Source organism: Mustela nigripes, chromosome 13 (assembly GCF_022355385.1).
Source record: "Mustela nigripes isolate SB6536 chromosome 13, MUSNIG.SB6536, whole genome shotgun sequence".
NCBI lineage: Eukaryota > Metazoa > Chordata > Mammalia > Carnivora > Mustelidae > Mustela > Mustela nigripes.
The window spans coordinates 85016478-85029612 of NC_081569.1; the positions used below are offsets into that span (position 1 = coordinate 85016478).

A 13135-nucleotide genomic window follows, 5' to 3' on the forward strand; every position below is an offset into this window, starting at 1 on the left:
GAGAAGAATAAATGAAACAAGATGGGATTAGGAGGGAGACAAACCATAAGTGACTCTTAATCTCACAAAACAAACTGAGGGTTGCTGGGGGGAGGGGGTTTGGTAGAAGGGGGTGGGATTATGGACATTGGGGAGGGTATGTGCTTTGGTGAATGCTGTGAAGTATGTAAACCTGGTGATTCACAGACCTGTACCCCTGGGGATAAAAATATATGTTTATAAAAAATAAAAAATTAAAAAAAAATCAATGGCACAAAATAGAAATCATCTTCTAATCAGAAAACTGATTATTAATATCATTTGTGGTAGTTCTTATATATACATACTTAATTTTCAATTATGTTATCAGGAAAAACACACCAAAAAGTGGAAAGGCACCCTTTTAAATACTTTTCTCTAATAACAGTAGGAAAACGAGCCATTCAAAATGAGAAAAATGAGCTATGTAATAACATGCCAAATGCCTAAATCAACATAGAGTTCATACACAAAGAACCATACATACCCTTCTATTCGGAAAATCGTTCGAAAGCTGTCTCCCAAGCTTTTATAACTGTTTGGATCAGTTGCACATCTCTGAATCTGGAACCTAGAGAAAAAGAAAAAAATCAACAACAAAAAGATCCAAGTTAAGGATTTTGCCAAATGTCTTTCCCCATTTTTCAGTCTTAGGACACTTAGCCTTTTCAGGTTAACCTAAAATATTCTGGGTTTTGCTATAGAGTCTATTGATTTATTTGCCTTATATAATCTTAACTTTATTTTTGTAGACTTTAAAATTATATTCTTCTGTATTTTAATAGAAACTATAGAAAGAGTTTTTTCATCTGTTTCTTAGCCAGGCAGATGCACCCTGAGGCATGTGTGCCTTTTTCTTTTTATGAAAAGCATACACAGATGTCATAGATTGTTTTACTGTATAATTCAGAAATCTGAAGGTGCATATGAAACAAATAAGTAGCTCTATTTCTTATCTTAATTAGTGCCCCCTTGATGGTAATTTAATACAAAGGTTAAAAATACAGAGCAGCTAATATGGCCTAACTTTGATCGTGATTGTGAGTTTGGAATTCATCCTGGCAGACAGGAACCTGTGCTTAGAGCAAGAGTTGCAGCTGTGTTGTGGTACAGTTTACAGTCCCTACTTCTCCTTCATGATGGAGCAGAGCTGGTCATTACGTTCAGGCTTCCTGAATTTTCACAGAAGCATATAGTTTGGTGCTCAGTAAAAATGTACCACATTTTAGAAAGCAAAGTTCTTTTTTTCTTCTTCTTCTTTTTGGTTAGGAGCATGCATCTAAGGACTTTGGCCTTTAACATTTGGGAGTTTCCCAACATGAGGGTCTTAACTTGCTCATCGTGTATTTTTACTCTGGGGTTGTTTCTAATGAGATTTATGACAAGGACTCTCATGCCTCTACACCCCAGGTGTTCTCCATTTTGGGGTTTCTTTAGTCTCCTTGTGTCTCTAGTGTCTACTTGTGTTGAGACTACTTGTAGTCTCTTTAGTCTACTTGTGTTTAACTCCCTTGTCCCAATTCTGAGTTAAGGCCCTCTGTTCTTCCTTCCACAGTTTTACCAAAAATTTTTAAAAGAACATTTCCAAAAACACCTCTTCTATCATCCACTTTAAGATGCTTTTCTCAGATTGTTGGATTTATAATACAAACACTTCTACCTCTAAGAATGATGTGTTTTATGGGTTCTAGGCCCCAGGGAATTATGCTGAAAACTGACATATATCACAGAAAAGAGTGAATATTTTGCTTTGATTGAAGGCAGTTGGGCAAATGAAACGAGTATATTATAAAACTGGAAAGTGAGGCTGGATTATATTTGATTTTGTAGGGAGTTGCCGAACATAACTGTGCAGGAGGGTAGCCATTCTGAGAAGAGGAAGTTGAGGATCCCAGCAAAGTTCTTTCAGCAGAATGCACACAAATACCTACAAAAATATTTACTGCCTGATTGGGTGGATTGGAATGGGAGTCTGGAGGGCGGAATATCCATGAAGGCGATATAATAATCCTAGTGAAGATAATGCCTGAACATCAGGGGAGGCAACAGGAATATAAAGAAAGGGGTGAGCTTGTTGGGTAATTCCTTTTCTCTTTAAATATATGGGTGTGTGTGCATGCACGCGCGCGCGTGTGTGTGTTTTATGATACATTCAACACGATACCTTCTTGATCCTCTTCAACCCACCAAGCAATATTCTACTATTGCCAAAATTTAAAATGTCATAAATGCTCATCTTCACAATGGTTTTGTTCATCAAATTTAAAACTCCATTAGCATGATCATTTTTTGAAGGTTAGTTTTTAGATAAGAACTGTATCTCTAAGATTTGAATTGTACTGAACTCTTCAGAAGATCATGGACCAATACAGCTCACTCATTTAAACTGTTCCGGATCTAGAGGTACATTTGGTGTTGGCATAACCGCTGGCCCAGAAGGCTGAGTAAGCAGTTCTGTCTAGAACCAAGAACATGATTTGATGGTCAGGTAGATGGACCATGTTTGGTATTTCTGAACTACTGCATATAGATGAGATAACTTGGTACTTTGACTACAAATGAATTAACACTAAACCCAAAAGAGTAAAATGAGAAAATGACATGTACACCTACACAACAAATAACTTTGCATAAAATTTGTTTATACTACAAATAACAAACAGCATAGGGAGTGATTTCCAAAATATGATGCTGATTCTTGTGCGAAAAAGAATCTCCAACTCTGCATTTCCATATTTGTAAGCTATATTCACTGCTAAGGAAGAAACATTTTTGTACGTTCTTAGTTGGGAAGTCCAACATTATTCTCTAACTATTCTTTTATGAAAATAATTTAAAATAGTTTTATATATTATCAAAGTATTAGATGGTCGTAGATTTTTCTCATAATATCTGTAAAATTTTCATTAAGTTCACTTACCTCCATCAAATTCCTTTCTAGACACTTTTCCCCCAAATTACCAAGTATTTTTTAAAATAATTGTCATATGAAATGAGATCTACAGGTTTAAAAAAAAAGCTCAGAGCATTATCTTCACTATCAAGAGTTGCAATAAATAAGTAAATGAGAACAATAATTTACAATATAAAGAAAAAGATCCACAATGTCAAGTAGCACCGGTACCAAATTGCCCAGGTGTTTATCAGAGGGAGCAATTACTGCTCTCTGCAGAGGGTCAGGAAAGACTTCAGGAAGGAGAAGGGATTTGAGCTGGTCCTGTAGGATTCAGAGGCAAAAAGAGTACGCAGGAGAAAGCATTCCAGGTGGGGAAATGAGAGAAACAAAGTCCAGGGAGGAAAAGTTGTCCTTTGAAGAGAAGTGAAGAAAGAGATCCCCCACCATGGCAGCCCCCCACATTTCCTTCAGGTGTGAAGAAAACCTGCTGTGGCATTCAGTTGCTCAGGGTGCGTGGAGACCTGAGTGGGTTGGGGGAGGAAATGAATGAGATAAAGTTGAAAATCCCAGTAGAGACCATGTGACTTCTTCCTGCTCCTCAGTGGAGTACTTCAGTGAAATCTTCATGGCCATTTCCCAGTGATGGGACTCTAGTCCTAGGAAGGTCAGCAGAGGGACCAAAGCAAGTACATCCCAATGCTTAGAAAAATGACCTTAGCCCCTCTTCCACTGCTGAAGCTCAAGATGTCGACATTGTCTATGATGTCTGTGTGCCTGGGTAACACTGAGGCAGGTCTTCCGTCAGCTTACACCAAGACGAATACAGACTAAATATTATTATTTCATGATTATATTATTATTTGAAATTATTATTATATGAAATTATTATTTCATAATTAACTTAATTAACTATATCACCTAACCTTGTATTGGAAGTCTAGGCACTTTATTTGCTATTTGCAATTTCTTTCTTTTTGTAGAATCTGACGGATGCTATTTCTAATCCGCCATTCATTCAGCTACTAAGAGTTCTTGAACACTTAGTATGTATCAAGAATTCCACTATTTGGGGTATTACAAAGAAGTAAGACATAATCCTGCCCTTTAGAAGTTTCTAGTTTAGGTGAAGGAATTATGCAAACAGATGATTTCCATATGCAAGTAATGATAGTGTTTCAGAGTATCCAGTGTCAGCCAAGGAGTTTTCCTGGCACTCAGTAAATACCATTATTACTCTTCTTGGAGATGATCTCCTATCTATGGTGGACTGTAGCTGACAGAAAATTGTACTGTGAGGAGACACTGACGGGAAGAAGGAAAATGCGAAGGCTAACTTCGGGCTAAAGATCAGTGATTACATTTTACCCACGCCCCCTAAAACAGGCAACAAGAACAGTGAGTGGAATCCTTAAGGAGTGTTCCACTTAGAAACTGACTGATGAGTGATGCTGTGTTAATTATAAACAGGAGTGGCAACATCAAAATAACATTCCATGAGGAGAGTCCACAAGCTATGCTGTAAAGCAGTGCAAAAGGACGGGCAGGCAGGGTAAATACTAATTCCTCAGTAAAGCCACCCACCATTCTTCACTGGAGGTCTCATTAAGCAGGCTAAAGCAAGCACGGCTGTCTCTTCTACAGCACATCGCTAATACGGCGTGTCTGCACGTTGCAGAGAAAGCACATGCAGTATTTAATTCTACTACACATGACTTGTTCGGATCATAGAGTTATCAGTTCTTCTAAGGAATCTGTTTCAAGTTGATATAATTACAGTGCATTTTGGTCAATCATGTAAAACAGCAATTTCCTTCTTCCTCTCCACTCATTTCAGCAACTTAAAAGGTTTCTCTCTTGGATTGAAGCTTTACGTCAGCATTATTGCAAGCTGCATTCTGGGCTAACAAATTCTCTCTATGCCCGGGGAGACAATCTTCCAGTTACGTAATATAACTCTTTGTAAAATTACCCAGGCAAAGCCACACTACTCTTGATTGTATTTAGAAGAAAAGGTTGGACCTTTCCATTGTCCTAATAAAAGCAGCTTAGACACATCTGGAATCTCCATCTGAGAAACTTCTCTTATTAGAATGAAAACGTGCTGCCAAACTGGCAAACGGGACAGGGGAGTAACACTCGAGAAGCATTCAGTGCCTGACATGCAATCAGGATGAACCACAAAGACGTGTGGCTCAAACCCTCCATACGCCTCATTGCCCGGGAGGCAGCAAGCCTGTCTGCTGGGGTTCCAGGGAGCACAGTCGGACACACTCCTCTGAGCGGAGGGAACAGCCCTATCATCCACCATGCCATAAACATGAAGTGAGTTACTGTGGTAACCCACCAGGGCAAAGAAGGGCTGCTCAATGTTCACAAACAAATGTACAAGCGTATTTTTAAAAGCTGAAGAATGTTCTCACTCACTAAACTATTTATTTTTCTCGGAACGGGTTGAGAACCATTACTGCAGCGTTTCCCACTGGCTTCATTGTGTGCTTAGCCAGGGATACCCACTTTCAGACTAGTCTGCTGCTGATTTTCTGCACAGCTAGGAATGCCAGGTTAGGCATTGAGCTGGTCTGGGTGCTTCCTAAGACACGGTCATAAAAAAGATCTGTCTTTAAGAAATAAAATGACTTTGCTTGCCTTAAACGCTGTAGGACAAGGTTGTTTGAAAATTTCAAAACCTCAAATTTCTGTGGTGCCTTTGTTTGCAAAGTAATTTTTTAAATCTATCATCTTTTTAAAAAAGATTTTATGTATTTATTTGACAGAGAGAGAGACAGTGAGAGACGGAACTTAAGTAGGGAGAGTGGGAGAGGGAGAAGCGGCTTTCCTGTTGATCAGGGAGCCTGATGCGGGGTTTGATCCCCGGACCCTGGGATCATGACCTGAGCCGAAGGAAGATGCTCAATGACTGAGCCACCCAGATGCCCCTTATCTTTCATCTTAAAGAAATACGGATGGCTGATGGCATCTGTCCCGGGGAGAGGAGGCTTCAGGTCACACACATACAGGTACACATATATGCATATATAATATGTGTATATGTAATTTATAGTATATTTGCATGAAGGGTGGCAGTTGAGTTGCAAAGAGTCAGATTGGGGTAGATGATGACATTTGTCTTGGAGCTATGTTCACATAGCACACACTCTGCTTTTTAGTTCAACCATACGATTGTTTGTGGTGCTTTGGGGTAGGGAATTGATGGGAGATTAGGAAGGGGGTGAGAGCCGTCCAAACCATCCCTTTGGTACTGCCATTGACCCTGAGCAGAGCAGTGATATGGGTGAAGTTTAGCTTTAGCAACATCTCCAGGCCATTTTCAATTTCAACAATATTCCTGTGCTCTCTGCTACCTTCCCTTCTTCAGCTCCACTCTCAGAAAAGCATTTGCACCCTTTATCCTTAATGCAGTTTTTCAACTGAGATGCTGTCTCTCAGATCCTGTCCCCCGTAAAAGGGATTTCAGCTGTCAGAGGCGAGAGAGAAAGGTGTGTTTTGTTTCAGATGGAGATGCAGGGTACCTACGGCACCAAAGATAGTCCCGAGTGGTACGTATTTCCTGAGTGGAACTGTATGCTACTATCAAGCTGTAGGTCACATAAAAATTACACCTTTCTGTCAGAGGTGAGGGATTTGGGGGAAATGAGACACAGACCAGGAGCCACCAGTTACAATTTAAGTGTAGGCACGAACAAGCAGTGAAAACTAGTGAGATTTGTAACGTAATCCTTCTTGGCCTTTCTCCTCAGCAGTAAAATGGGAGAGGAGATGTTACAGGACACTTTGATTTCGAAGGGACAGTGACACACAGACCTATATTTTATGAGTTGATTAGCCATAAGAAAGAGGAAGCATTTCATTGTTTTGTAAAGCCCCAAATTCTGTATTTTATAGAGGTGGGAGACCGCTAATAAAAATTGTACACTGAGGGCGCCTGGGTGGTTCAGTGGGTTAAGCCGCTGCCTTCAGCTCAGGTTGTGATCTCAGGGTCCTGGGATCGAGTCCCGCATCGGGCTCTCTGCTCAGTGGGGAGCCTGCTTCCTCCTCTCTCTGCCTGCCTCTCTGCCTGCTTGTGATCTCTCTCTGTCAAATAAATAAATAAAATCTTAAAAAAAAAATTGTACACTGACAGTAAGTCGTGATGAATCTAATGAAATCCCCTGCCAAGATCTTTGCAGATGTGGTATGAACCAAGATTATTAGTAATTACCAGAATGTTACACATGCTCCTTAATAAACACTTAAGAAACCCACTAATGAATCAGAGATTAACAGACTAAAGGATAGCAATTACAGAACACATTAAAAGGATAACTATAGGAAGATTAAGTAAAGATTTTAATTCATCATAATTAGCCCATCTTACTGAAATAAGATGTTTCTCTTATGGAGTATGTTTGATTTCTTACTGGTTGGTTGAACGTGGCCAAAGTCACACCAAACATGTGAAGACATGTATGAGGTTTTGAAATTTAGTTGTCCACACCTAAACCTTACAATCTTTGGGAAAAGACCCAAAGAAGCACATCTTGAGAAAAATTCCCACCATGTCTATTTGTTTCCTGTACTCTGAAAAATCACCGTCCACTAAGGCTGCCCCAAGAGAAGAAATATCCGCTTTCCATGAAAGGTTAACCACTGAACTGAAGGGGGATGGGGCCTCTGCATCTGTCATCCCTTCAGAAAGACCACGTCCGATGGTGAGGAGATGAGGCCACATCTTGGGAGATGATCCCATCAGTTTTCTTTAGAAAGTGCTGGGGAGAAAGGTTTTCTTTGAACATGGCTCAAAAAAAAAAAAAAAAAAAAAAAAGTTGGCTATGGGTATTCTGTTTTACTTTAGATTAAATATAACAGTAATCCACGTAACACTGCCTTGGCAGTGACCAAGCATGAGAGTCCTTTAATCATGTTGGAAGGGTGCGGTTTACGGTTCTAGACAGATTTCTGCCCCAACATTTCCTGAGATCCTCATCTGTACAAGAGGCAAAGTTAAGAGTTCTGGGGACACAAAAGGTAATAAGCCACAGACCTTGTCCTCTAGAATGGAAAAAAAAAGGTGGAGCTCGGGGAGATGTTTGTAGTTAATTATAAAATAAGGCAGAATACAAGGGTGCCTGGGTGCCTCAGTCGGTTAAGTATCTGTCTTTGCCTCAGGTTATGATCCCAGGGTCCTGGGCTCCAGCCCAGCCTGGGCTCCCTGCTCAGTGGGGAGTCTGCTTGTTCTTCTCCCTGTGCCCTTACCTACCCCCCCTCCCCCACCTGCTGCCCCTCCCCTGCTTGTGATTTCTCTCTCTAACAAATAAATAAAATATTAAAAAAAAAATAAGGCAAAAACAAGTGTTAAAGATTCTGGGAACTAGGTTTGTCTGCAATTTAAGCATTGTTTTTGCTTGCTGGGTTCACGACTTAGGCCTGGCATCAATTAGCACCCTAAACTAATGCTAACAAATCCACAAGGGTCATGAGTTTGGCTCTGTCTGTGCAGTGACCACCGACCAAAGTTCAAAAGCTGTGCCCTTATGAATTTGGCTGCTTATCAAAGTATTCTAAAAATTCAGGGAAAAGAAAGATATCTTTCCTGAATGTGCTCAGTCATTGCTCTGAGAGAGCCTCTTTATAAAAGAAATAAAGATCTATGCCTGGTAAAATTGAAGGTTTTTGCCTTTTTAAAGTCTGAATGTCTTTACTAGGTGTAGGTGGGCCGGGCTATGCTTTGGCTTAGTGTTTATGATATTGTAAAGGAGACCAATAAATTTCTCCATGTTATTTTAAAACAGTTTATAATTTGAAGAAATATGTAACCTAGAGTGTTCAGTCAGCCTAGATAATTGCTACAGATAAAGTAACACATCTTGGCAAAGCCACAAAAGCAAGGGAAATCTTCTGTGCCATGTAATTCTGAACACGCTTTTGAACAGAGCCTCAAAAATATTATCTCTCTGAAATATCAGATCAACCCCGATAGCCTGATTATACTTTAAGTAATTTCCTGTGATCCTAGACACGTCTAATTGCGGTCTCCTTTCACAAGCCTGGGAGATTTAAAGTCTGATATTCTGTGACTGTACATTTTACAATTCACACTTTAACTATACACCTAAATATCCTATAAATGGTTCGTCGTTTTGCCAAACGCAAGTTTTGCTACGATAAACATTTACCTATGTGTCCCTGACTAGTGTGATGAGATAGATCGAGTTTTGTGCATCTTACACAATTATAAGGCATATCGTATTCCTAGCATGTAGAGTCTGTGCAAAATTTGACCTTGTAAGATGAATCATGATAAGACAGTTGATTCTACCGTCTGGCACACGTTCTTCCAGTTGTTTATATTACTTATGGGATAACAGCTAAGAACGCCGACAATATAATTTTACAATTTATTTTAATGACAATATTCTAGTTAACAAGTCAGAGACAAATGATCATTAGAAATTATAACCTAAATCTAATAATGTTAAACCACAAGCAATAAAACAGGCTAATTGACATGGCCGTATAATTAAAGTGCTCCAAGCATAAACTGGTCTCAATTAAAGAAAAGCCTGACTGGCATGACTTTCCGCATTTTGCTTTGTAAGATACATGTCACAATATAAAATTATGCTTATAATATAATAATATAGGGCTGCCACTTCTTGACTATACATATCTGTGTATGTATGCATGTATTTAACTCAACTTAGTGTTTAGCGTCAACAAATGACCAGACGCACCTACCTCCATTTTCCCACGTGTGCTGATGTAGGCTGGCCATTACAGTGGTTAATTAGCATGAAATCAAATTATATGTGGGAAGGGAGGGAAGGCGGGATCACAGGTTGGAAAATAACCCACTTGCAAGGTAATGGGAGTAGAGAGGGTGACATCAGCTTTAACAGTCAAATACTAAAATTACCACGGTCATGACAAATATTGTTTTCACATATTCCCAGAATAATTAGAGTTTTAAAAAACTTGATCTCCCCCCGCAAAGTCAGCTATATTCTTCCTTCTCTGATGCTCCCCACCTACCTCCCTGGGTCAACAGGTTTTCTTAATGTTCATCAGTAGCACCTACGGCCTGGCAACAGAGAACCACAGAATGCCATTCTTACCTGCTGGACTCCATCCAGCTCATTGCCCAGGGTGAGACTGAAGTTCTTGGTTTCCAGCCTCCATAAAAGATTTCCAGAACAGGGAAATCGAAAGCAGTCAAATCTACTTGAATCCTCTTACTGGCCCTGGGAACTGAGCCACTTCACATAAACTAATTATGCACAAGAGACTGTAAGCTGGGGTCCCAGTGAGGGAGAATGTCAGAGAATACAGAGTTTCTAGACACCTAATATACCATTCCATTTTATTTTTACTGATTAAATGTGCCTATTTTATGGTTTATTTAGCACTGATAAGGAAGGATGTTTTTCAACAATGTCAAAGAGAGAAAGATTAGGAGAAAGGGTGATTTTTTTTTTTGCATTCATAAGCATAAATGCTTATGCTAGAAAGAAATTTGGGGAATGGAGGTAAGAAACTTGGCAAGTAAGGAAGAAAATATGCTTATGCTTATCGGAGTTGAGGAGAATTTCAAGGGACATTTTTATTTTTATACCAAGATTGACCTCATATGTTACCAAGATTTGGATCAGTTATTATTGATTCCAAATGAGAACAGAGTTTTCCAAAGCATTTTATAGGTGGACAGGACCCCCAGATGATCAAAACAGTGGTGATCATACTGCTTGCTTATAAATCACTTTCAACTTTGAGAGCATTTTTATTTTTATTTATTCTTAATTTTGGGGGTTAGATTTTATTTATTTGAGAGAGAGAGAGAGAGAGACAGGATACAAGCAGGCAGAGCAGCAGACAGAGGGAGAAGCAGGCTCCCCATGGAGCCCAATGTGGGACCCCAGGAGCCCAGGATCCTGGGATCATGACCTGAGAATGTCCAGTAAAATTACTTCTCTAAAACCAAGCTTTTTTCCTTTGTTAAAGAGGGAATAATGTTGCTTGCATGCCACCCAACTGACTTTGAAGTTTATCTCTGGAACTCTGAAAGAAAAATCAGCCCTAAATTAACTGCTCTGGGGAAAGCCAGGTTTTAGAGATGAATTGATTGTGTTAATTTGATTTGATTCCTCATTGTCTGGAGTATAGACTGTGCATGGAGAGGGATCACTCACAGGGAGGTGGGATGGCCATCTTTACAGAAGAATTTGGGCACAGTCCTAATTGAACAGCAAGACATTAGGTGATTCCTCCCAGACCTCTCATTGAAGACAACTGGACTGATACATTTTTGTAAACCAAACCAAACCAAACCAAACCAAACCAAACAAACAAACAAAAAAAAAACCCAAACCCCTGACCTTTCCATATTTATTTAACATCTATTCTATGGATTTTATTTCCAAGCCTACTGTCTTCCTGGGGAACACTGTCAAGACCAATATCAACTAACTCTGTAACTTCCCTCTTTCTCCTCCCTCTCTCTAACTCACTCTCTTTTTCTCAACTATATGCTTGTTATAATAATGAAGATTCCAGTATGACAGAAGCCCATGCTCAAGAGAGCCCAGTGGAGGGGCGCCTGGGTGGCTCAGTGGGGAACCTGCTTCCTCCTTTCTCTCTCTGCCTACCTGTGATCTCTATCTGTCAAACAAATAAATAAAAAAATCTTAAAAAAAAAAAATGAAAGAGAGCCCAGTGGAAGGGTGTGGTTTCATGATTATCATCAAATAACATGTGAAAAATAATCAAAAATCACTTAGAACACTGACAACACAAGAGATGCATGAATTATTCCCACCCAGGAGCCAGCCAAACTTGGCAACAGAACTCATACAGGAAACTCTGTTTTACCAACTAACCAAATATTTAATAAAAGACAACTGATATATTTAGCGAAATTACAGGTGGGTAGTTTGATGGGTAACAAAGCACTTCAAGACCGTTCATTTAAACTCATAAGATGATGAACTTATTCCAACTAGCAGTTTTTACATATAGAAATTTGCATTTTAAAATAATTACCTCCCCTCCCAAAAAACTAGCTCTCTATTTTACAAATTAAGACCCAGATTAACTGGATATCTTGGTCAATGTAGGTTCCTTAAAATCTTAAGGACGAAATGTAAGACATTCACTTAAAATGAGACCCATGTTGAGAAACCTATAGTGAACATATAAGAGTTAAATGTCCTCCTTCAAACTTCTCCTAGGCTGAGTTCTGATTGTGTCCAATGAAACTCTGCTCATTTTCAGTCAATTAATTATCATGAGTTCCAAGTATGACAATCAGCTTTTTTTTTTTAATGGTTAAGAGAGTAAGTTTAATGCATATTTTACCACAATTAAAAAAAAAAAAAAAAACCTCATTCAATTTAGGGATATGTCACAGCCCTTTCTCCATGTCCCCAAGCTGATCTCGAAAAAACCAGTTTGGTCGGGAGCACCACAGAATGATTAGCTCAAGGGGCGCCTGGGTGGCTCAGTGGGTTAAGCCCCTGCCTTTGGCTCAGGTCATGATCTCAAGGTCCTGGGATTGAGACCCTCATTGGCTCTCTGCTCAGCGGGGAGCCTGCTCCCCTCTCTCTCTCTGCCTACTTGGGATCTCTCTCTGTCAAATAAATAAATAAAATCTTAAAAAAAAAAAAAAAAAGATTAGCTCAAGAAGATGGTAGTGCTGAAGGAAGGTTTTGGAAGGGGTGGGGTAGGGGTGGGGTAGAGGTGAGCCAGGAAAAGGGAAAGTGATTGATGAAAAAAATTTAGTGCGGAAGACTCCTGGAGGACCCTGCGCTTGTCTTGCCCCTGGAACACAGCTGGATAGTTATCAAATTATTCTAAACACCCAAGAAATCAATCAGAGGTCTGAGAGAACAAAACTGAAAGGCTACAAGTAATAAAGCGACCGCCTTTCGGAAGGTAGGAGGTGTGGAAGGTCACTTGGAGGAGACATTGCTGAAGATCAGATTTTAGCACTGGGAGTTTCAGCTCCTCCCTCCACAAGTAAAACTTTATCATTGAGTAGACAAGAGCAAAGAAGTGTTCTGGAACAGTGAAATTTATAAAGAATTCATGCTAATAAATATTTGCTGAGTGCCTACTCTGTACAGGGTACTCACATGTTAAGATTGCTCAACTCAGACACTGACCCTGTTACAGAAGTTTGCATTCCAGGGGCGTCTGGGTGGCTCAGTCAGTTGAGCATCCGACTCTTGG

General features: G+C 39.7%; 1 protein-coding gene across 1 annotated transcript in view; it reads right to left on the minus strand.

Annotated features, from left to right (window-relative positions):
- The window catches only part of SLC25A21 (solute carrier family 25 member 21), a 500058-nt gene that overhangs the window by 125830 nt on the left and 361093 nt on the right, over positions 1–13135 (minus strand). The window contains exon 3 of the mRNA XM_059373107.1: positions 506–589. Coding sequence (XP_059229090.1) covers positions 506–589 — 84 coding nt within the window. The remainder of the gene's footprint in view (positions 1–505; positions 590–13135) is intronic.